At 39.8% G+C, this 25541-nt stretch overlaps 1 protein-coding gene across 3 annotated transcripts in view; it reads left to right on the top strand.

Annotated features, from left to right (window-relative positions):
- Nucleotides 1–25541, top strand: part of EXOC4 (exocyst complex component 4) — a 738469-nt gene that overhangs the window by 494241 nt on the left and 218687 nt on the right. For all 3 annotated transcript variants that reach the window (XM_045864245.3, XM_064574933.1, XM_064574934.1), the window contains one exon: nt 25051–25270. In XM_045864245.3, coding sequence (XP_045720201.3) covers nt 25051–25270 — 220 coding nt within the window. The remainder of the gene's footprint in view (nt 1–25050; nt 25271–25541) is intronic.

Genomic DNA, 25541 nt, shown 5'->3' with positions numbered 1-25541 from the left:
GTAATCAAAAAAGGCATTTAAACTCAACTCTCTGAAGCATGGAGGAAGAGGTACATTACAGAAATTGAATTATCACTATAAATATCTACTTTAGTTATAGACATAATTAGGTTTTAGTGAAAGAAGACATTTGTGTGGATTGGGGAGATGTGGGAGTATTGTAATCATTGAAGTATTTTTATTAGGGCTGGATATCAGGGACTTGGACTGAATTGTGGATCAGTCTTCTCCACTTAGAGCGGTGAGATCCTAATGTTTTTGAACTAGGAGAAGTCTGCCTGCTGATCTCCCTCAGCAGCTGACCGCCCCAGGATTCCCACTTCCTAGAATCTGTGAAGTCTGTGATAAGCCTCACAATTTCTTTTTGGTATCCTCCTGAATATGGATGTGCTTTCAGCTTGGTCGCAAAATTACCAATAGGCTTATTTACATTCTGGCTGGAGTTATATCCTCTCAAGGTATAGCTCACCTACTACAGGGGCTGGGTCTGCCTAAGTCAGTTATGCATCCTTGGTTCCCTGAATATGGATGGCCTCACACATGGCTAAGAACTTAATATTTATTGGTTTGATGGTTGGACAAATGGGTAGAAGAACTGACCAGAAGTTCTTTTGGCAGTTATATAAACTTGAATTGATTTTTAAAAGGAGAAATTGATGATTTAATAAAGGTAATGGAGTTGGTAAAAATATTTCAAAACAAAATCTCAGAGTAAATGAGTAAGTAAAGTAAGTTCTAGATGTATAAACTGCTTTCAACAGTTCTGACCTAGGGTCCAAAGAAAATTGGCTCACTCCAACTTGAGCAGTAAGGTTGTGGCAGAATACAGATGAGAATCTAGAGCCGTTGGTCCACAGTTTTCCCACTACAAACTTTATTATCTAAAACAGATCATGTTTCTTTATATTTTTAATCTTTGTGAAATAAAGGTGTTATCTAAGCTTTAGAAATCAAACACCTGTGGCTCTACATAAAACTTACCTCTATAGTTGCCTCCTTTACTTTTATTATTATGTATGACATACAGAAGCTGAATTGAACATTGTTTTTTCACATGCAGATGAGACTCTATTCAGGGGAATTTTGTATGGTTTGGGGTATTTTGCAGGGGGTTGAGGGGGGAGGTGTATCACTACCTTTGAGGATCTGATGACACCCATGGACCCTGGAGAAATACTCGGATGCCCAGACCCGTGGAGTTTTACGCACCATATCAGGCAATTCGTGAAGCCCAGGTTAAGGACACTGGTGTAGGGACTGTGTTGCCATTCCTTTTGTCTCCCTCTTGGTTTGGAATGTTCTCTTGAGCTCTTTCACATTTGCTTCTACTCAGATCAGAATTAAACTGCCTGTAATATTTCATCATTTAAAATCCTCCAACAGGTACTTTCCACATTGTCCGTTGAAAGTGATTATTTAAAACTTAAGGCATTTTCATTTTTTTTTAAATATGGAAAGTGAAAAAAAAAAAACTGGTGTAGAAGAAAATTGTTCACAAGAGCAAAATTCTAAATTACCGTGCTATGATGAAGCTGTAAATGGAGCTATTGTAGAATATGCGTTTTTATTCCAAAATGGAACTGTAAAAACTGAGACAGTTTTGATGCCCTGAGAAAAAGTGTCCACAAATAATATGCGGGCGCCTGGGTGGCTCAGTTGGTTAAGCGACTGCCTTCGGCTCAGGTCGTGATCCTGGAGTCCTGGGATCGAGTCCCGCATCGGGCTCCCTGCTCGGCAGGGAGTCTGCTTCTCCCTCTGACCCTCCTCCCTCTCATGCTCTCTGTCTCTCATTCTCTCTCTCTCAAATAAATAAATAAAATCTTTAAAAATAATAATAATAATAATATGCATTTATGGTTCTTCAAGAGGAGGTGTCAAAAGGAAGTCAACTTCAGGTGGTGTGAATGGATTTTGCGTGTTCTCCTCGACTTTGGAGACTCAGCAGGCCTGGTGCAAGAAAGGTGAAGGCGGACATTCATTTCCCTTTTTTGAGGCCTTCTCTCCCCCACCCCCCACACCCCCTTTCTCTTGGGAAAATACTTCGATAACTAGGAAAAGCAAGGACAACATGTTCAGTTGGCAAATGAAGACATTTAATAAAAGTGGGGCCTTGAAATCCTTAAAGAGGAGCTTGAGCAGGAAGCCTCTTCACCCCATTTCATCATCTTCACTGGTGATTTTAATTCTGGTGCTTTAAAGAGACTCTAACAGAGGCAGCAGAGGCCGTAGTACTCGTTTGATCTTGACTGCATTTCTCAGGTTCCTCGGATCCCTCTCGAAGTGGGAGTCTCAGACACACAACTGCAGGGGGATTTGCAGCTCTGCCCCCCGTGCCACAGTGAAAACCTCCCCCTTGCGGTTTGTACGTCATTTCCCCTCTCGGCTCTCCTGATACAGTGGGAGACTGGTTGAGAAATGAGATTTGAGGTCCTTGAGCACGGGAAGCCATTTTCTTCTCATTTCTGGCCCATCATTTGCTACTGAGTGGGATTTTCCTTTCTCTGTTTTCCAGTTTCTGTAATCGACCTTGACTCCTTCGTCAGGGCTCCGAATGTGTTGACTCTTGTTGGAAAAATGACTCTTTAAAGATCCTACGTCATATACACTCAGGTGACTTCTGTAAGTAGGGTGGTATTTTCATCTTTGCTGCCCAGATGTGTCGTGGCCTATGTGTCTCCCTCCCATTTTAAGTGGTGAATTACTTCAGAAAGCCACCGGCAGCCCAGCCCCTTGTCATGTGTCCCAGTGACACGGAAACTCCTTGGCTCCGTTCGCGAGCCTGGCAGTAGAGCCTGCCTCTGCTTTTGGAATTCTTGCTTCATTGTCAGTGCTTATAAAATCTCAAAATTAAATCACGTTTTTCCTGATTTGCAACTTCAGCTACCAGGCTGTTCCACGTCTTCTCTCCTAGCACCTGAGAGTCGTTGCCCTTCAGTTCAGTTCATCCAGGTTTCAATTCTTTGCGCCCAAGAGTTCCGTCCATTATTATATCCGTTTCCTTGGAAGCGGTCCGGCCAAGGATGACAGCCTGAATGTGCCCCAGGCCACCGCCGCGGGTCACTTGCTCGCCTTTTGGAGCTGCATTCTGTGGCTCCAGGGACTGAGGCCCCCTCCCCACCCGCCGTGAAGCACTCTGGTTTTCAGGCAACTCCCCCCTGCGAGTGCTTTCTTGATTGTTGAGTCAGGAGACTGGGAGATCAAAGAATCAGGCCTGACACAACCAAGTTCACGTAGAACTGTTGCTGAATTATAACCAGTACCCTCAACAAGGAAGGAATGAAGAAGACCCTTAGAAAAGAGAGAACCACGGTTAATGGGCCTGGTTTTTTTTTTTTTCCCTCCCTTTAACCACTACCATGAAAATATACCATCCTCATTAAAGGGCTATAAAGTTATCTGCTTTAGTGCTTCGACACACTAACGTATCCTTGCTTTCAGAGCTGTTGACCCTCTCTTCCCTGCAGCTGGGAGTTTATTAGTCTTTGTGGCCTTTGAACTTGAATATTCATCATGAGATAGCAGCGATACTCCAAGTCCATTTTAGGGCCCTGACGGAACTACTCTTAGCAATGAGGAAAGCTGAGAAATTGGGCCAAATCATGCCAGCGCCCCATAGTGAATCATGGAATGCAAGAGCTGTGACCAGAGGATCTGGGAAGTTCATCTAGTGAGTAAACTGAGAAGGGCAGGCAGGTTGGGATCCAGGTCTTTGCCTCTCAGGCCATATTCTTTTCATGGCCGCATGCTATCTCCATATTAATTAACCTTTTCCATCTGAGATTCTAGCCATCGAAAGCATGAAATGCCAAATGTCTTATTAGAATTGAACCATAATGTTGAGACATTTGTGACAAAGCTGCTCAAGGAGGGCAGAGGAATAGAAAAGGATCTCTTGCCAACCGTGTTGTTTCTTAGAAGTAAACTCTCATTATATTTGGGGGCACTAATTTCACCAACTGTATCACAATTTTTCCCTGTAACAATTAGCATCATGATGTTAATAACTTCTGTGTAAGTGTTTCTAAGGTGATTCCCAGAGAGTTGGTGGAACACCTGTTAAATGCATTTCATTATGGTAAATAGAGTGGGAAATATGGAAGACCCATGATGGTGCTTTCTCTTAAATTCTCTTTCCTTAACTGTATTATATGCATCCCATGAAGATTTACAGTTGTAAGAGAACTTCATTAAAATTCTTAAGATTGCATTTTAATTTACTCTAGGCATCTAGTCCGCTAGTCTTAAAAGTTTTTGGTTAAATTCTACCTAACTTTCTCTATAGGTGGTTTATTTTAGTGAGTGTTGTGCGCCTTTCATTTCTTAGTGAGATCAGGTCAGATGAAAGAACAGTTTCACTTCCCCAAGGTGACACGATTTGGATCCCGGATTGTGGTTGTGTTTTTCCTGGAGCGGCTACCAAGCAGACTGGTGGGGAGAGGACTCTAGTGGGAATGATGCCAGAGAGCCACTCCTGATCAAGACTGCCCATGAAGGCTTCCAAGTTGACTGAAGGGTAACTAGACGGCTTTGCCTATTACAGGCATGGCACTGACATAACATGAGGCTAACAGGATTATTTTTAGTGATCTGTGTCTTTGGTTCTGTTTGGAAGATACCTGACTTTATAGATGGGCTCCTTCTCTAGTTATGTGCCCAGGAAGCTAATTATTCAGTCGGAGGGTAATGGAAGACCTTGCCATCTGCCTGCCAATTTAATGGCATGTCAGCACATCCCAAATAGGAAGTAATTGGATTGACAGACACAAAGCCAGTTATTAGACTGTTATTATCTGATTGGAAAAAGCAGGCGGAGAAGCATACAACTGTAGCAAAACTAATCTGATGATGTCTGTTGTTCCCGGAATGCACAGTCTGCCACACAGAATTCATGGGCTCTGAAACCCCTGACCGGCTTGGGAACATTTGGAGTGCCTTCTCTCAGAACCCATCTCTATATTCTTATTACAAATCATTATAATGCAATCTAATAAAACACAGTTTGCATAAAGATGGGGCCCATTTATAAAACTGTCACTGCAGCCACTCTATTAATAGAGCCATTTTAAAGATTTATTGTGAGCATATGTTACTTTTTACAGGGGGCCAGATTGAGAGCTGCAGGATTTGAACGAGCAAGAATGTGCTACTGGTGATAATTCAAAAAATAATGTAAGCTATTCTGCCCAAGTAATGTCATTAGACTCATACTTGTTTCTTACTTTTCAGGCGTGATCATCAAATGATAGTCGTAATGAGGCATCAGAGAGAGGGGACAAGGTCTAGGGTCGTGTTGCATAAGCACAAATTTTTTTTTCTTTCACTGATTCCAGTGTTACTGCCTGGCATCACTGGAGGTCAGGGGGCACATTGGATGGGTTAAATATGACCATTCGGGATCAGAACTAGGCTCTGGGGCTTTTGTCTTCTCCGAACAACTGTCTGGGATGGATCTGATGGGGGAGAAATAGTAAAGACAGACATTGCTTCCATTCTTACTCATTGGAACTCACTGGAGTTCCCAGTCCTTGGAGTTCATGGAGAGTAGACAGGAGTCCAGCAAGTTCACATTTATTCACCAAGTGTCTCTGGAACCCCTGCCACGTGTTACGTACTTTTCTAGGTTCTAGGTGGGCAGCTGTGAACCAGCCTCCATTCCGGCCCTCATGGGCTTTACAGTGGAAAATAAGCAAGTCAATATGGCATTAGATGATGATAAGTTCTACAAAGAAAAAGAGGCAGTTAAAGGAAATAATGATTAGAGAGCTATTTTCAGGCCCTCCTCGAACATCTTCAGAAGATGGATGACATACATGGGCGCAGTGACAGGGTGAGTGGCATCACCGGAGGGAGAGCAGCCCAGGCAGAGGGACCAGCGCATTCAGAGACCCAGAGCACACTTGAAGTATTTTTGGTCAGTGTCACCACCAAAACACTAGGTGCTGCCAGGTTCCTTTGTCTGATCAAGGTCCCCAGCATTTCCTGTTTGCAAGTTGGGAAAGTCCGATAACGCGTATGAACGGCTGCTGTAAATTCTAAACGATATACAGACCTAAGATATTGTTAGTAAGCTCCAGGGGAGCTCTGGAGAGCTCCATCAGTGTAAACTAAGGCATTAAAATTTTCAAAGGATTTCCTACCTAAAGAGACTCAGTTGTGACACAACATTTATGATACAGATATTCTATCATTTATTGAATGATGAATCAGTTATCATGAATTGATTGTTAGGAGTATTACTACCACATGATGAGTGCTACTATATTTCAGGCACTTTGTTTATATACATAAGGTGAATAGAAGGCATTAGTGCAGATCGTATATCAGTGCTAAGCTTACAATAACCCTCCAAGGGAGATACCATTCCCTTGTTTTGTAGATTAGGGGCCTAGGGGGTCAGCGAAGTCCTATAGTTAAGGATCTGAGAGTGTGGAGATTCCAACCCAGGGCTTTCTAACCCCAGGCCCCGTGCTCTCTTCCATATACCATGTTGTCCAAAAGATGATGTTGTGGAGTTCTTAATATCTGAGTGGCATGTTGTGTTCGGAGCCATGGGAAATAGAAAAAATATAATAAAAAAGAACAGTCTCTCTACTCAGAGAAATGAAAAGATAGCTGGGAAGAGATGATTACATGAGAAATAACAGAGGACAGTGAAAGATGAGGTATAAACACATAATTGTGTTCCTTGGACTATGAAAGCGAGGGAAAGGAGGGAGATGAACGTGGGCTGGAAATAAGCAGCCTGAAGCTGAGTTTTGAAAAGACAGGTAGAATTTCGGTAGGATGTATCATAGAGTTCTGGTCATATATGGGTGTTAGAACCTACTCCTGTACCTAAGGTGAAAACCGGATGTCATCGTGATTACCTATGAAAATCACTTAGCAGGTTGGCGATGAGCTGCCGTCTCTCAGCGTGGTAAATACAGTGCAGCTACCTTTTCCTTCGGGTTTTCCCCTCTCTAGTTATGTTTCAAAAGAAGTATTTGCCCTGTGAATAATAGGCATTATATTGCATTAAAATACATATTTTAAAGTACCAGATTACATAGTCCCACTCGGAGGGGCTAGATGCTGACGCCATAAAAAGTAGCCAGGAGGTGAGTCGGACGGAGGGACTTGGATCCAAGTCTCTCGCCCTGGCCTGCCTCCCGTGGGACACATTCCCATCAAGTAGGATGGTAGGCTGGATGCCTTGCTGTATTATGTTGCCCCCTTTCTCTCAGCCTGTGAATCACTGATTTCATATATGTGTGTGTGTGTGTATATAAAATATGGGTAATATGAGGTGGGTTCTGAAAGAGTGGAAAAACCTCACTGAATGGTCCAGGGTAGGAGTAATTTTGGATTCTTAGGAAACAAGAACCAAATGAGCCTCCTGCAGAGGCGTGGGAAAGAAATGGGGCCAGACCCTGAGAGAGGGAATTTTAGCTTCATGTGATGAAAGTAGAAGCTATTGAAGGTGTTTAAGAAATGGAATAGCACTACAAAAGAGATGTTTGGTGTAGATGAATCTGGTGGTGAAATGACAGGTGGGAATGGGAAAGACCAGTCTAGACACAGAATAATCTAGAAGAGGGTTTAGACCAGAACTCTAGACCAGTCATAGAGATGGGACTTGTTTGGAGATGATTCTGTTGCCTTTTCACCTTACTTGATCTCATTAAAGTGATTTAAAGGGAATAATGCACATCCAGAGGAACAGATTAAATATCAAGAAATCAGCAAATCGGCTAGCTATAGCTTTTTTTTTTTAATTTAAAATTTTTTATTGTTATGTTAATCACCATACATTACATCATTAGTTTTTGATGTAGTGTTCCATGATTCATTGTTTGTGCATAACACCCAGTGCTCCATGCAGAACATGCCCTCTTTAATACCCATCACCAGGCTAACCCATCCTCCCACCCCCCTCCCCTCTAGAACCCTCAGTTTGTTTTTCAGAGTCCATCATCTCTCATGGTTCGTTTTCCCCTCTGATTTCCCCCCCTTCATTCTTCCCCTCCTGCTATCTTCTTTCTTTTTTTTTCCTTAACATATATTGCATTATTTGTTTCAGAGGTATACATCTGTGATTCAACAGTCTTGCACACTTCACAGCGCTCACCATAGCACATACCCTCCCCAGTGTCTATCACCCAGCCACCCCATCCCTCCCACCCCACCCCCCACTCCAGCAACCCTCAGTTTGTTTCCTGAAATTAAGAATTCCTCATATCAGTGAGGTCATATGATACATGTCTTTCTCTGATTGACTTATTTCGCTCAGCATAACACCCTCCAGTTCCATCCACGTCATTGCAAATGACAAGATCTCATTCCTTTTGATGGCTGCATGATATTCCATTGTATATATATACCACATCTTCTTTATCCATTCATCTGTCGATGGACATCTTGGCTCTTTCCACAGTTTGGCTATTGTGGACATTGCTGCTATAAACATCGGGGTGCACGTACCCCTTCGGATCCCTACATTTGTATCTTTGGGGTAAATACCCAGTAGTGCAATTGCTGGATCGTATGGTTAACTATAGCTTTTTGCAATGTACTTTATCTCCATCCATCCATCCATCTATTCATCCCTGTATTCTTTCCTCCCTCTCTGAATTTATACTTAGAGTCAGACACATTACTTCCACAGGTAACAGTCCCAGTGTAGTACTGTAAGATGTTGGTGGCATTAAATTAGGTAATGGATATGAAAGTGATTCATTCTGATGACAAATGTGAAACATTATGATTATTATTATTTTGTTTTCATCCCTTTGGGATTCTCTTAAAATCATATTTAGATTACATTAGGTAGATGTATAGACAGCTTGTACATTTGAAAATAAATATATCCTTCAATGATCCAGTTTCCAATTATTATGATTCCTTCTGCATTTTTATGACAGCCCCGTCTAGAGAATTGACCAAAGAGGAGGGGACTCTTCCTGCTTCCTCCCAAGACCTAAAATAATCACTTTGATTGTCTTTTTGATGCCGTGAATGAAAAAGTCACAACTCCAAGAAGAAAAGTTGTGCTGATTTGTTTTAATAACGTCCCTTTTATTTTCCTCATAAGACAGTATTAAGTAATAGTCATCCTATTAAGTAATATTCCTGCACTGAAGTTCAAGCCTCTGATGATACAGTTTTCTGTCTTTTGTTTCAAAAGTTCAGGCAGTCTTAGAACAATAGTCAAAGAAGTTTGTTCATGGAAACATTTCACTGACATCCCCTGGTTATTGCTTTCCAGGTTTAGGGGACCCAAGTAACAGTGTTGACATCTGATTAAACTTTCCCAGTATAGACACCTAACAGGCAGGTGTCTTCTGTTCTCTGGTAACAGCACCTCAAAGTGTCAAGCACGGGTAACTTCTCAAGTCAAGATACACAAATTTTAAGAGCATCATATGCTTTTGTTCCTTTCCAGTATTGAAACTTACATAAATTACCTTGGGAAATAGAATGGCTCGGCCTTGTGGTCAAAGTTGATCAAGCCCATCTTTCTTCAGATGAAAACAAGAACTGTCATATGCCAGGGGCCAAGAGCCACGACCTGCATGACAGACACCCACTAGATACCGTACCACAGTGAGTGCAGAGGATGAAGACTTGGCATGTGGGGCCGGCGTGACTTGAGAGCATGAAGGTGACTCTCTCTTCAGTCGTTATCACTTTCTTAACAATGCTGTTTACCCCTGTGCTCATTTCCAAGGGGAGCAATGAGATGAGAGGCATGGACTGTATTTGGCAATGATTTTCTTCTTTTTGGCTGTGAGCTACACATTATTTACTAGAATCCCCTCATGCTGATATCCTCTTGTTGGTTGAGTGTGTTATATTCGCTCTTCATGAATAATCAACAGGCCTACTTCCCTCCCCCTACACCAGTGTATGCCCAGACAATAAGAGGCACAGTTTGTCTTAGCAACAATACTCTCTGTAATTTCTCCATACTTCGTAAAGGTAGAGACTTTGAATTGTGAGTTGATTAGAGCTTGCACAAGGGAAGTTAGCTCAAATTGTCATGGATAGAGAAGATGAAAGTATAAAACGACCATGAACACTGGCCAACAGCAAATGAATATATATTTTCCTCATATAGGTTCAGCTAAACGCCACCCTCAGGTAGCTGGTTTATAGCATGGCCATTTTCAAAGCCACCTTAACTTACCACTGGGGACAGGAGACTTACATTGAGTGTCTATGCCAGGCACTGAGGGGAAGGCACTGATAAAGCTGACCAGTATCCTACCCTCAAAGAATTTAAGTCCTGTTGGGGGATAAGGTATGTAAACAAATTACCAAGTCCCCCTCCACCTCCCTGTCTCTCTCAATGCTGATTGCAACTTTTTAATTTTGTTTCATGACCACTAATAGGGCGTGGATTGTGGTTTGGATTCAACGTTGCTTTAGCCTGAGTTCTCTTAAGAGCAAGTACTATGTTTTGTCTATTTTTTATTCTTACAAAGTGGTACCTGACATATAGTTAGCACACTTAATGTTTGTTGTGTGAGTGAATACGTAGATACCCAGATCTAGTCACTGATTTCTGGTCCAACCTGATGAATAGCACAGATAGATTCCCTACAATCCTGACTGACAAAAATTAGAAAAAATTACTGTCCCTTCCTGTCACCTCTACAGAAGTGACTAAAAGCAGGATAATGAATTCTATGTTGAGAAATGATCCACGTAGTCCAAGGGTAGGCAAAATATCTACCACCCTCAACTTCTAATACATTTTACTTTGCTAATGGTCTCTTTTTATGCAGCATGCAATTGCAGATTTTTTCTGAATCCATGACTCAAGGAACGAAATCTACCTTCAATTATTTATGGTTTAAATTAATGCAAATAAGACTTTCTGGGTTGCTGTGCTGATACTCATTAATAAATATTTCACTGGGTATTAGGAAGATTCAGATGGACTAAATGAGGCTCTTTTTCAGTCTAAACAAAAGCCCTTGTGTTTTTCGCAACTGTGCAGGCCCAATTTTTACGTCTGGCTTTCATTAAGACAAACGAATGTTAGATGGGTGCATCTACAGAACGATGGGGCCTTTGGGAACTGGAGTCAGCAGGGCTCTGCTGTGAAATAATCCTCTAGTTAAACCAAATGTAATCTCATTAGCAGGGTAATTGTGCTGTTAGAAGAAATGGCCAACCAGGTTCAAGAGAAACCCACATAGTCTAATTACTCTTTCACTTTTGTCATTGAAGAATAGAACGTTGAACTACGAGGCAAAAGATGCAGATTTTGTACTTGGCCTAACTTTGTGATTGAGTCTTATAAAATGCCACATCTCTCCCAGCTGCTTGGGCCTGTGTTTGGCATTGGTGTCAGGTCATAACACATTCTGTGATCCTTCCTGTAGAGGCAGACACACCAGCAAGGAGGGGCTGTCACCTCACTCTTTTTTATGCATGCATTTTGCCCACTCATTTTTCCAACACAGTCGCATGCATTTGACTTTCCCAATGTTTTTTAAACTACCAAAATATCTAAAACTTCATTATGAAAAATATGCCTTTCCATCTTTGGAAATGAGCACATTGGGAAATTTTCTATAATCATTGAATCTGTGACCATATAGTTTGCTTTCTTCTGAATTTGTATGCATATGGGCTCTGCCAGTTTGGGATATGGTACAAAGGAAAGAATGGTGAACTAATTAGGAGCCAGATCTAGGTTCAAGACACAGTCTTAAAACTTGATAGCAGGGTGACCTTCAGCAAATTACTTATCTTGTCTGAACTGCAATTTCTTCATTTGTAAAATGGAAAGAACTATCACTGTCAAAACAGCCCCCAAAGCTGTGAGGTTCAAGTATGTGAAAGTCCTTTGTAAGTGCTAACATGTGCTGTAGATAAGAGAGATCACCTCTTTCCTCTTGACTTACAGGACTTTTCATCCCTAACTTGTAGGGTATGGCTTATACATGGTCAGTAAATGTTAGTTGAATTAATTAATTAATTAAATGTTTGGGAGGTTTACCATCGTATTTCAGATTGTTGCTGGGAACTTGCATGAATGATTATTGCCAAAAATTTGTCAAAAACAAAGATTAGAAGGTATGCTGCTGCATACTTTTTTTTTTTTAAGATTTTATTTATTTATTTGAGAGAGAATGAGAGAGAGAGAGAGCATGAGAGGGGGAGGGTCAGAGGGAGAAGCAGACTCCCCGCCGAGCAGGGAGCCCGATGCGGGACTCGATCCCGGGACTCCAGGATCATGACCTGAGCCCAAGGCAGTCGCTTAACCAACTGAGCCACCCAGGCGCCCCTGCTGCATACTTTTTAAAAGGAGAGAGAGTACATGAAAACCTCCTGTGCCAGAGAAGCTTGTTACATATACAGCTGATCAAACAAAATATGCACGTGGGAAAAATGACCAAAAGGTATTAATAAATAAGTGACAACCTGAATATATAGTTGTTATATGCAAAACTAACTCTTGTGCCTCTTCGCTATCATGCCTATGGCCATAATTTTACATTGTTGACTTCATAAAAATGGGCAATTTTATGTAAACTACCATATTGAAAATAAACTGCCCAGAAAAAAAAACTGGCTGTCAGTCTGATGAGCTAGAAATTTTTTCACAGGTTTTATATGAGACCAGATAGTTTTCTGGAATAATTTTTTCCATTAAGATATACTTCCTTTGTGTGCTGCGATAAAGCATATATTCCTTACCTTTTTTTTTTTTTCCCATTGCTTTGAAAATAGGAAACACTTCTCGGATGAAACCAGGATTACATTGATTTTTCTTTTTTTTATGTTTGAAGTTCTTTCTGTAGGCTTTTTCTGTGTCTTGCATATTCAGCTGTAATTAGTAGCAACAGTCAGCCCAAGAGTGTAAATTCACTGAGCAGAGTGACCTGATTGCAGACACTGACTGGTGGGCAGTTGTTTTGTCTTCTGTGTGTTTTAGGTATTTGTCATCAATAGAATCCAGAGGAATATCAGTCATATTGTAATCGGAATTCTTCAATAGGCTCTAGTTTTTCTTTGGAAATGTTGTGTATTCCATCATTTTAATGCGTATATGATTGATAGATATTCACCTACAAGTAATCAGCTAGCAGGAGGCTATTTTTTTTTTCTGTATTATTCCACGTACAAATGTAATTATCTATACTTTTCTGCTGCTCAGCTTTGTTAGCAGAATTTTTAACACTGATTTAGCCTTCCCAAGGATATAAAAACTTGAATGAAACAGAATGGTAGGAACTATAAAGTCTTTAATTCCTACCAATAAGTGGACCTATTGATGAAATTAACTATAAAGAAGGACATGAGTCTGAGGCTCCTGGAGGGAAAGTAGGACCATAACAGAATGGCAGCTAAGATGGCTTAAAAGTGATCAGTGTTAAGTTGCTGTTACTCCACCTCATTGTGTGATGTTGAAAGCCTCTCGAGAGTGTGATAGGACAATAGATGGCCAAGAGAAGACTCCAGAAAGCAGAAACTCTCTCCCAAATAGGAAAGAGCTCTGTGGGAGGTAAATTTGAGGAGAACTTCGAGCCATTATGGAAAATAACTTTGTGAGCATTGTTGCAAGTGATAATAAACAACAAGAGTGGGATAAGAAATCATCATAAGCTAAGTTCAGGAACAAGCTTAGCTGCCAAATAGGCTCATTAGAGATAATTCAAAGTGAGTTTTCCAAAACATTCATTTATTAAATGTAATGAAATCATCCTTTTCAGGAATAGTGAAAGAGAGAACCAAGTGGCCAGCCTGTTTCTCCCAACAAACAGATAGTGTAATTTTATCCCAGCAGGCTTACAACTCATGTTTTTGACACATGAAATGCGTTTCAGTCTCTGACTTCCGTCAGTGATGCCCAAGGAGTATTCACTAAATTAGGCCAGGTTCACTAAATTTCGTGTTTTACCAGGAATGTAAACAGGTTTTGATTTGCTAATAGGTTGCCTTAAAATGCCTAAAAAATAGTAATTTAACATAATGCATACATCATTTATCTTCACAATCTTCTCTTTTTTCTTTCACTCTGTTCTTTTTTTTTTTTTTTTTTTTTTACTTTTTTGGCCAGCCATACTTATTCCCCAGAACATAGCCTTATAATAATCTATGCATTGTAATCCTTTTAAAAAGCACTGGCTTTTAGGGGCACCTGCATGGCTCAGTCGATTAAGCATCCAACTCTTGATTTCAACTCAAGTCATGATCTCACAGTTGTGAGATCGAGCCCCATGTCAGGCTCCACCTCAGTGTGGAGTCAGCTTGAGATTCTCCCGGCCCCTTCCCACACTAGTACTCTTTCTCTCTCTAAAAATAAAATCTTAAAAAAAAAACAAACCGCTGGCCTTTCAAGATAAAACCTAAGTAAGTTGTGTTAGAAACATAATACTACCATTTCTTTAAAACATTAACTGTGTCTACTATACTTGACATAGGGTTAAGTGCTTCAAGTATGATTCAAAAATGTACAAAGCACAGTTGCTGCTCTGAAGGAGCTTAATTCTAATAGGAGCGAGAGAATAAATAGGGAGAAAGGAACTCACACTATGTGATGAAGTGAACTGTTTCAAATTAATAAAGTAGTTGAGAGAGATTGGGGTGGGCGAGGGCCTAGCTGGTTCAGTCAGTAGAGCATGCAACTCTTGATCTCGGGATTGTGAGTTCAAGCCCCACAAATGGGCATAGAGATTGCTTTAAAAAAAAAAAAAGATCAGGGAAAACTTTATGAGTGAGTTGCTCTGAATTGGCCCTTGAAGGAAGGTTGTAGCAAAAATGACAGCTTCTCAAGCCTCCACTCTAGCTTGTATACCACAGTTTAGAAAATGGATTGTACTAAAAGTAGACCACATAGACATCATGGGAAAAGCCATGGGATTTTTTTTTTTTTTTTAATGCAAAGAATACACAGAAAGCAATGTTTGCTGGTGAGTAGAAGTACAAATACATTGGACTTATTTCTTGATACCTGCTGGGCACTAAACACTGACTACAATAAACAAGACACATTCCCTCTCCTCTGGATGTTTAGAAACTAGCAGGGACTACAGACACCTCAGCAGGAATATTCTGTAGACGTACGGTACTGTGGGGGCAAAGTGGAAGGGCATTCGAAATAGACTCAAGGGGCAAGGCCTCCTGGAAGTAGTAGTTAAGCTAGTGGCTGTAGGCCAAGGGACTGTTGGGGGGAAAGGGTACAGAGGGAAGCGTTCTAGCAGATGGACCAGCATGGGCAAAGACCTGGAAGCAAGAGGGAGTAGGGCACACTGAGGAAGCTGCAGTTAGATAGGAAGTGCCTTAGACTACTATAACAGCTATACGTTAGATCAGTTGGACGAAGAAGGGACTAAAGGGACTAAAGATGGAGACACCAGTTGGGAAATTGTTTTAGGAAGGCCTGGAAAAGAAATTGCCTTATATACCATCCATCTACATCATCTACATCATCTAATTTAATAAAAGCCTGAATTATGGTGCTGGATGTTAACAATTGGAGGCACAGAAATGTCTGTCCAGGCCTCCAGCACAAAACTACTTGAGGGAGCACCATTCCTATCCTAGCTGTGTCAGTGATGGTCCCCGGGGCATGATTCTTTCACTGTGGATGCTTTAGAACCTAGAACACTACCGGACATAAGGTAGGCACTCTGCAAATACTTGCCTAAATAAATGAAGAAATGGACACATGAATAAATGCATGACCATAAGAGATCATACAAAGAGAATGCCTCTAAGCCTGGAAGCTGCTTTCCTGAGTAGCAAGGCTGAAAATAAGAGAGGAAGAAATGAAAGATGATTAAGTTTGCACTGGGGTAACCAGAATAAGGATAGTACCAAAAAAAGAGAACATAGAGGGAGAGAAATGAAATAATAGTGGGAGGGCAGCTATGAAGAGTTCCATTTTAGAGATAGTTTGAATTGTCAAAAGGACATCCAGTTGAAATATCTAACAGATTAAAAATACAGATCAGGATCTTGAGGGAGGAAGTCAGGGCTGGACATAAGACTAAACTGTATTTCAAGAGAAATAATTTGGTCTTTTCTATGTATATCCAAATATCTGTATTTAGCAACATTAAGGTTCTCTCAGTCCGCACAAGCTTCCACTATATCAGCACATTCCAGGGCTTTTCACGTGGACTTCTGTTGATTGTCTTCCCCTTACCAGCTCCCTTCAGGAGTCCTAACCCTCAGGGTGAGCATTTGGGAGGCAGCAGTTTTAGAAGAGTACATTGTATAGAGTGACAGTTAAGTCCAGCATGGCCTCTGGAGCCAAACCACCCAAGTTCAAATTTTGGCCCCATCACTTAGTAGCTCTATGACCTTGGGAAAGTCCTTACTCTTTCTATGCCTTCGTTTCTTCTTCCAAATAGCAATTATAAAAGTACTCTTTGTAGCATCGTAAGGAAGAAGTGAAGCAAAGCATAGTGGTTACTTCAAACAGTTCAGGCATGTTATGAGCACAATGTAACTGTCAGCTAATATTTTTTTCACTTGCTCAGTTTCATTGTATGTAAAATGCAGACAGCAATAGTGCAGACCTCAGAGTTATTGTGAGAATTGCATAAAAGAATCCATATAAAGCTCTTCAATCAGGACATGGTAAGAGCTGAATGGATATAAGCAATTATTAATGGAGCTCCTACTGACAGCAATAGATAGAAGATTTGCCAGATTCCCCTGTGTCTTGCATTAGAATATCGAAGGCCAAACTGATACAGAACCCCTAAAATATAACATGTTGAATACATTACATGTAAGTTTCCAGGTGATATGATAGACATTTAGTAGTAAGTTGCTATTTTTCTCGAAAATTTTTCAGACAGCCTTATCTTTTGTAAAATATATATATATATACACACACACAAAGGAGAAGTTTCTTGACTATAAATAAGTAGAAGGGATTAAAAACAGCATTCCAGGCCGATTGGCAAAGCGGAATTATCATTTTGCCTCAGAGTTTTAGATCAGTAGCCCTTATTAATTTCTTTATATGCATTTTTTCATTAAAAAAGAAGATTGCTTGATATTAAGGGTTAGAGTTTGAATTACTTCAATTTCCAAATTATATGCTTAAAAAATTTAAACAGCTGTCATTTTAAAGAGGCTTACTTCATTTTAACTAAAGTGCTTTTCAGTCTGGAGGGAACACTTAAATGCAGTCACAAATCACTTACAGTGTACTCACGGTAAGATTTTTTAAAGTTAAATTTGTTTACAAGCCTGCAGAGTTCAAATTTTGTAGATAATTTTCTTTTCTCCCTTAATGATTTTTACCTCTTTTTTTTCCTGTAGTGCTAGTCATGAATTTTACTCATTACAAATAAGAACACCCAAATCCCTTTTTATTTCATTAGTTCAGCAAATTGTCTCCTAGGGATATGGGCTGAGGACATGATTGGGCTCTGCAATGATGAGCTTATTTTGCACTTTTACCCAGAAAATCTTTATATACAAAAGGCACAGATAGTAGTTAGACTCAGCATGAACAATTACGGACTGTTGGGGGAGCCTCTTCCTGATGTGCCGATGACTTACTCCCATGAATTAAGAGGCAAATGCGCTCCAAAGTGCATTAACCTTTATGGATTTTTCTTCGGTTTTCATGTTCCACTGATTTATGGTCTGAAATATGCCTGTTGCTACTGTTTCTGAATGAGTCCCTTGTAAATCATTTCCAAATGATCTTTTTTTGAGTCAGATAATCCAAGTAAGTTGAATATATCTCCGATCAATTCCTGTGAGGCTTCTTTCTTTCGTTCTTTCGTTCTTTCTTTTTTTGCCCCAAGTTGTTTTAGTTTGTTCTGTGCTTTAAATGTCACATCTGAGAATAAGTGAGTGCGTACGAAATATGTCTTAAAGGAGTCCTGCTTGCCGGGCAGCTTCTTTGTGTGCACTGAGCTGTTTCTGGCCTTTTGTGTGGTCTCAACTGGGGTTTGATTCCGAAGGCCCACTTACCTTAGTACGCCATCGAACCGGTTACAGTTCTTTGTGCAAGGATAAGCTCATGCCTGGGAATGGGTTTTATTATGGGTTATACGTTGCCGTTTTTCATACAAATCAAGCATGGCAGAGATTTTGAGCATACTGTGCTCTCATAAAAGTCTACTATTCCTCTTAGAATCAAGTGCAGCACAGGGTCATCAGTATGCAAGACTGTTATCAGTGCTGCTTGGCGTCATTTCCCACAGCCCCAGATTTCTGCAGAAAAGTTCTGCATTTGGCCCTCAGTGTTCCATTCTCTGTGTGTCCAAAGATTCTTTCTACTTCCTGGATTTGGGGGGCACTGTGGTTTTATTTTCTCTTTGTAACGCCCGTGTCGCTCATGCGGTGGGGGGGTTGTTACTGCTTTCGTTTGCATTCGTGCCGTAAAACCAAAACACAGAATCAAAGGTGCAGATTTCAGAAAACTCAAATTCAGAATTCTGGCTTTTAAAGCACAAGTAACTCATTCCATGTCTCTGTCATGAACCGTGCATCATTACTGATTGCTAACTAAGTTTTTAACATATGCATTTATAAATATCTGTGTCATGTGGCATTATGAAATGAGGCGGTAGAGTGTCAGATGGTGAGTATGGTGCCATGGGGACTTACCTTTGAGTATGCTTGACTAGTTAAGCAGAGCTTCTGCAGGCCTGCAGATATCATGCAACTTTTCACATAGAAACCGTGGACTAAAATGAAGGGAAGAAGACGGTTCCAGTTTTTTTTAAATGGCTTTAAAGCTATTTTGTAGTGGAAGAGATTCAGACCTTCTTGGTGGAGGTAAGCATGGTACATCTCTGCAGAGAGTCTAGCTTTGAAGGTACATTAGTAGAACCGATAATGCTGAGAGATGCTGAAGAACGTATGTGGTCAGAGGGGTAAGTTCCTCTACACATTTCTACTTGTTCCAGTGCATGGCATCAGGAGAAGAATCCTCAAGCCTTTCAGACGAATGTTTTATGTGCATTATGCAGACAAAAATACCAAAACATATATGTGATAACATAGAGCAAAGTTAGGAAGTATCAAAAGTGAAAGAATTAGTGTATTGTATATCATATGTTGTATGATGCAGATTATGTTCAAATGTATACATTAAAACTGGAATTAGCAATAAGCGGACGTACTGTTCGGGGGAGACCTGACTGAATTTCCTGTGCTCCAGAAGCCAAGGAATGTGAATTTTCTGAAATCTGCACCTGATTTTGTGTTTTGGTTTTATGGAAAGATGATGTTTCCCCATGACTGGGTTCAAGTTATGCATTTTTGGCAAGAATATCAGAGAAGTGATGCTGTACTGTTCTCTGTCTTATCAGGAGGTACGTATCGGCTTGTCCCATTGCTGATAATGTTTGCCATAGAATTTTTAAAACCCGCTAGGGTGTGAATGTTAGGAATACATATTTACTGTGAGTAACTACTTTTATTCAAATGAATAAATATCATTGCTCCCATTGCAACTTCTAAAATACAATATAGGCCCTCCATGTTCAAGGGTATCTCCAGCTGGCAGCAGCTGTACTTCTGGGCTGAAATAAAATGGAAGAAATGGAGCTTTACAATGAAACAGAATTTGCGGTGAGGAGGCTGGGTTATCCGCGGAGCTTAAGAAGCTTGAGTGAAATTTTAATTAGTTCACGATTTCCCTGGACAGAAATCAAATCAAGATAAAAATTTTGAAAATACTAGGTCACATATAGGTAGTGTACTTCCATATGCATTCCAAAGGCCACACACTTGCTGTAAGAAAGAGCAAGTTTAAAATATAGGTACTGACTATGGACATATTTTTGGAGGCACCCTCGATGGTGGTATTCCGAAAAGAAAACCTTTGGTTAAATATTTACGAATAGCAATATTAGAATTTAGGAAATGAGATCCATGCTTTAGACATTCAAGTGCCACGAGAATCCGTTGCCTACTTTCATTTGTTTTTTGGTTTATCCTACTTTACAGCTTTGGGTTTAGGAGGTTGATTTGAATAAGGTTCCTCAAAATCCTGTGATTAGATGCTCTGCATGTGGCATTATGTAGCTCCTTTTCTTTGAGTCTCCTTCTCCTCCTTTCCATACACACAGATGTACCTGGGCTTTGTGTTTGCCTTCTCATCCTTCACAGGATGGGAATCCCTAGTGGGAAAGCACTTCACCAGATTAGATAATACCCTTTTGACAGGGTTCCATCTGTGTTCCAGCTTAACTTTGAAGTGTTTTCTTTCCTAATGAGATTCTTTTCACTGTTAAAAATTCAGGGCTTTCTTACTTCCATAGAACTGATTAGGAGCATTGTTGGAAAAACTGAGCTTTTTGATGATTTGCCTCCACACCATTGACTGTCTCTCTCCTGTCTCCCGTTCAACAGATCAATTTTCAAGTACTTACTAGGTAAAAGGAGCCATGCAGTACATTGTGAGAATCTGGCGGAAATAAAATGTAGAGTCGCCCATGAAAAATAATGAGGAGCGACTCCTGGTAACTTGGGGGAATAATTCAACAGAAGCAAAACGAAGATGTTCACTGTAGGATTATCTATAATAAAACCAGAGGGCAGCATTAATATTCCCTAGTAGATGTTTGGTTGAATAATGTTGTGTTCATTAGTGGGATGAAATGAATTTATAATACTCTGCAGAAGAACAGAATATAAAGTTGTGTGAATAACCATATTGTAAAGGACAAATAAAGGACTAGAAAAAAAAAAGAAAATGTGGATAATTTAGAGCCTTCTGCCACTGTTTAGGAGCAGTTTAACTAGTAAAAATGTGTTTCTAACAAATGATAAAGATTTTGAAAATGTAGGAAGTACTCCTCAGAAAACTCTTTTTCTAAGTCCCATTGAAAAGAAAAAGGAGGGATTCTGATGATTGAGTCTCACAATATTAGAAAATTATAAAATGAAAAGGTCTTTGGTGTGGTTACTCATAAGCAAATTAAAAACAGTGGTTTTCTTTTAGAGGCAGACCAAAGAGAACAAGATACATCTGGGGGGGTGGGGAAGGGCAGGGATTTCTCTGAGAGTTAGATGAGTCAGAAGGGGTCAAAGCAGCAGGATGTGGGACTTGGAGATTTTTAAATTATGGTTAACTCTCCACCTTTATTTCTTCATTTTTCCCCACCTTCTTCTGCTCACTCCCTTCTTAAAGATTTATTATATTTTGTTTGGTGGCCACGCCTTTACTCCCTTTCCATGTTGATAAAGTCAGTTAAGAAGCCTCATTGAGGTTTCTCTTGGCTTTTCAATGTCTGGTTTCTTTCCTACATTCTTTGGCTTACTTTATCATTGTGATAATCCTATACACATAAACCCTCCCTTCCCTCCACCCCACCACACACCCGCATGCGAACACACACGTACACACACACACACACACACAGCCAGACCCAAAGGTTAATGGAACATTAAGCTGCTGATATGCAAGATTAACCATGATGTATTTATTTATTAAGTAAAGGAGACTCTTTATTAGGTCAAACAGCTAAACTTAAAGAACATTTATACACGAAACTTGAAGTGTGGTCTAATTAGAAAGCAATTTATGAAGTACATTCTTTGGTATGTGTAGATAATTTTTTTATATTTTCTAATTTAATGTTATTTGAGTAGCTAATACATTCACAGTCTTTAAAAATCCAGTGATTATAAGAGCTCTTTTCTCTTTGCTAGCTGGGATGCTGTCTGATTCATAAATTGTTGAATAAAGCCAATTTGATCTTTAAAGAAATAAAAGATGATTATTAAAACTTATAATTGAAAAGTCTAATTCCCACTTCTCCTCCAGACCCCACCCCACCCCTGCTTCCTGCAGGAACTCCCTTTGATTCGTTTCTTTGTGAGTCTTCCCAGGCTTTCTTTATAAGAAAATAAACAAATGACGATATATAATTTTTACAGAAAGGTCATTGTGATGAGTACCACTAAATACACATTGATCTGCAGCTTGCATTTCTCACTGAACGATTTATCTTGGAGATCTGTTCACATTAGTGCATCGAAAGCTTCCACGTTTGGGGATTGAGGTTAGGCACAGTATTCCAATGTGTAGATACACCACGGTTGCTTTGATTAATCCCTAAATGATGGAATTTTTTAGTTCTGTCATTTGCTGTAAAAACACTGCTACACGGATCTGTGGAATCATATTTAGATACAGCTGTCAGAGGTGTTTCCTACAAGTGGGATTTCTGGGACAAAAGGAAATGCATTCGTAATTTTGAATGATGCCGACTTGCTCTTCATAAGGATCGTACCGTTTTCATTCCCATCAAAAATGCATTAGAATGCCTCTTCCCACACTTACGCCAAAAGAGTAGGTTTTCAAATTTTTGGAATCTGGTCAATGCATGGATATAAAAAAAAGGCATCTCAGTATAGTTTACTTTTCATTTTTTTCATTATGAGCAAAGTTAAGAATTTTTTCTCATGTTTAATGGCCATTGTATTCCTTTTACTATGAATTGTCTTTTTTCATCCCTTCATCATTTTTTTCTACTAAATTGTTTTTTTTTCCTAACTCATCTGTGATAGAAGTTGCAAATATATCTTCCCAGTTAATCATTCAGTTTTTGTCTTTATTTTGTTTGATTTGATTTCATTTCATTTCCCTTCTACATTTTTTTTTTTTGAAGAAAATTTAAAATACAACACAGTCCTTGCTTTGCATAGCATTCTGGAAGTGTAAAAATCACTGTGCAAAGCAATCTTAATCACTGGGGAAAATCACAATTGTTTCTCAACTTTAGCAAGTTTTTGCCAAAACGTGAAAAACTCCCTTCCTGTCAGTTATAAATATGTCCAAAAATGAAAAACTAAGAAAACTAATACATACTTAGCACTCTGTGACATTAGAAACATTAATAAATGAAGTGTTTTATTTGTTAAAATCTTCATCAGAGTACTTTGAACAGTGCTTGCCACCTTCTTTTCATTGTATACTTTACGATACACAGCGAGCATCTTTTCTAGGTGTTGGTGAAATGTCATACTTGCTTTAAGTCTGGATCTGCTTTTCAGTTTCATGAAATATCTTCATAAGTTCCTTTAGTGTGCAGTTTGGGCCGCCTCACTTCCTCTGGGATGCCTTCATCCCTTTCACCACAAAGACTTTCCTTGGTGAGGTGGATAAGTTCACCTTCCCTCGGGTTGCATTTGCCTCTTAAAGGGGTACCGTGTCAACATTCCCAGCTGTTTCTTCTTTAAATCCACTTACATTCCATGCCAATTTCACTCCCAATGTTATCACTGTTAGTTTGTTTTATCTGTACTTCTATCTTTTTCGTCCAGTTCCGTCTTTTAATTATCCATTTTTGTAAAATGCCACGTGGGCTTATCACTGGGAGTCAAGGACACAACACAACTACACGCTTTGCTGCCTGAACATGAACTGAATAACAGATTGCAGTTATCAATCACTGTCAGACTTTGAAAGAAGTACCATGATTGATCCATTGATCATGCTGAACATCAATTATTTACATAGAGATTTCTGGACTGAAGAGGTAGCAGCAAAGTTTACATTTTATACCATTACTCACAATTAATATAAGTAGTATCTGGAATTTAAACCTTGTTTCTGGGGGACTGGTGTTTTTAACTAAGTGGTAGTAACTGAAATCTGTGCATATCAAAACCATGCAAAGCAGGAAGTGCCAGTATAAAAAAGTACAAAGAAGAACGTAACAAACATCTGCATCCTCATCTATGTTCAGACAGTTACTAACATTCTGCTGTCTATGCTTTCGGTATTCTCAGTAAAGGAAACAGATCATTACAAATAAGGTTGAAGTTCTACTTTGTCCCCACCTCCCTTCCTGTTCTCTTTCTTTACCTCCAAACTTATCATCATGAATTAAAAGAGTATCATTTATTCTCTCTCTCCCCTCTGCCTTTTTTTTTTTAATTTGGGTATAGTTGACACACAGTGTTACATTAGTTTCAGGTGTAAAACTTAGCTATTTGACAAGATTATACATTAAACTATGCTCCCCACAAGTGTAGCTACCATCCATCCATTATATCCTTATTATGATATCACTGACTGTATTCTTTATGCTCTTTTTATTCCCGTGACTACTGATTCCATAACTGAGGCCTGTATTTCCCTCTTCCCTTCACTTGTTTTGCACCCCCCCCAGTTATCCTCCCCCCACCCAGCAACTGTCTGTTCTCTGTATTTGATTCTGCTTTCTGTTTGCTTACTCATCTTTTTTAGATTCCATTTATGAGTGGATTATACGGTATTTGTCTTTCTCAGTTAGAGTTAGGGTTAGACTTGAAACTTAGCATAATACCTTCCAGTTCCGTGCATGTTGTCTCACATGCCATGACCTCGTCCTCCTTTAATGGCTGTGTAATATTCATCATATATATAGGGGCGTCTGGATGGCTCAGTCATTAAGCGTCTGCCTTCGGCTCAGGTCGTGATCCCAGGACCCTGGGATTGAGCCCCACATCGGGCTCCCTGCTCCGCGGGGAAGCCTGCTTCTCCCTCTCCCACTCCCCCTGCTTGTGTTCCCTCTCTCGCTGTCTCTTCCTGTCAAATAATTAAGTAAAATCTTAAAAAAAAAAAAAAAAGACATACAGATGTCCAACACACATATGAAAAGTTGCTCAACATCACTAATCATCAGGGAAATGCAAATCTCCCTTTTTTTTAAACATTTCTGTCTACACATATAAAGATCTCAGTGAGAAATATGCAGTATTTGGGGGTGTGCTTTTAAATTTGTGTTGTAATTTGTTTTCTGTTCATCATGCCTGCCTTCGCTTCTTGTATTCTTATTTCCTTATTGAATTAATACAAATATCTTTTGATGTCTCCCTTTTTTCCCCTGAGTTTAGAAGTCATGTTTTCTATTTTGTCCTATTTTTATTCAATTAGTGAAATAATTTAGAAAAATAGAAACATCTAATACAGAAACAAATAATAAAGTGATGACCTGTTCTGGTTAAGAATTCTGGGAATCTCCCCTCACCTCTCCATGGAAAGAGAGGCCAAAGCTAGAAATACCCATATGTGTTTTGTGATATTTCCAGAAGTATTTTTTCTGATATATTTGACAACCATTTTCTTCTGTTGTCCTCCAGATTTATTCAAGAGATCGAGCATGCCCTGGGACTTGGCCCAGCCAAACAGTGCCCTCTTCGAGACTTTCTCACCGTGTACATCAAAAACATCTTCCTTAATCAGGTCTTGGCAGAGATCAACAAGGAGATTGAAGGAGTCACCAAAACATCTGACCCCTTGAAGATCCTAGCTAATGCGGACACCATGAAGGTGATGGGGGTGCAGCGGCCTCTCCTACAGGTAATAATATACTTTGAACTTAACTATTTTTGTCAGCAGTTTTCATTGACTTGGCAAGAGGCACAAATTACAAAAAGAAGAATTACCATCTGTTTCCATATTCATCAGAGACAAAACAAGAGGAGATAAATTAAACCGGCACTGGGGAAATTTAGAACTAATGTAGAGATAATGGAAATTCCTTCAGATCTTTAAGAAAAAAGTGATTGGCTTTGCATATGGAAGATGGTGAGTCTCATTAACATGCAGGCAACTCATTATTTGCCTGGAA

This window comes from Mirounga angustirostris, unplaced genomic scaffold (assembly GCF_029215605.1).
Source record: "Mirounga angustirostris isolate CCGP_5_RB_7025 unplaced genomic scaffold, mMirAng1.0.hap1 SCAF_12, whole genome shotgun sequence".
In the NCBI taxonomy this organism is placed as follows: domain Eukaryota; kingdom Metazoa; phylum Chordata; class Mammalia; order Carnivora; family Phocidae; genus Mirounga; species Mirounga angustirostris.
Note: the sequence above shows the minus strand (reverse complement) of the source record. Positions and strands in the feature narration are given on the sequence as shown.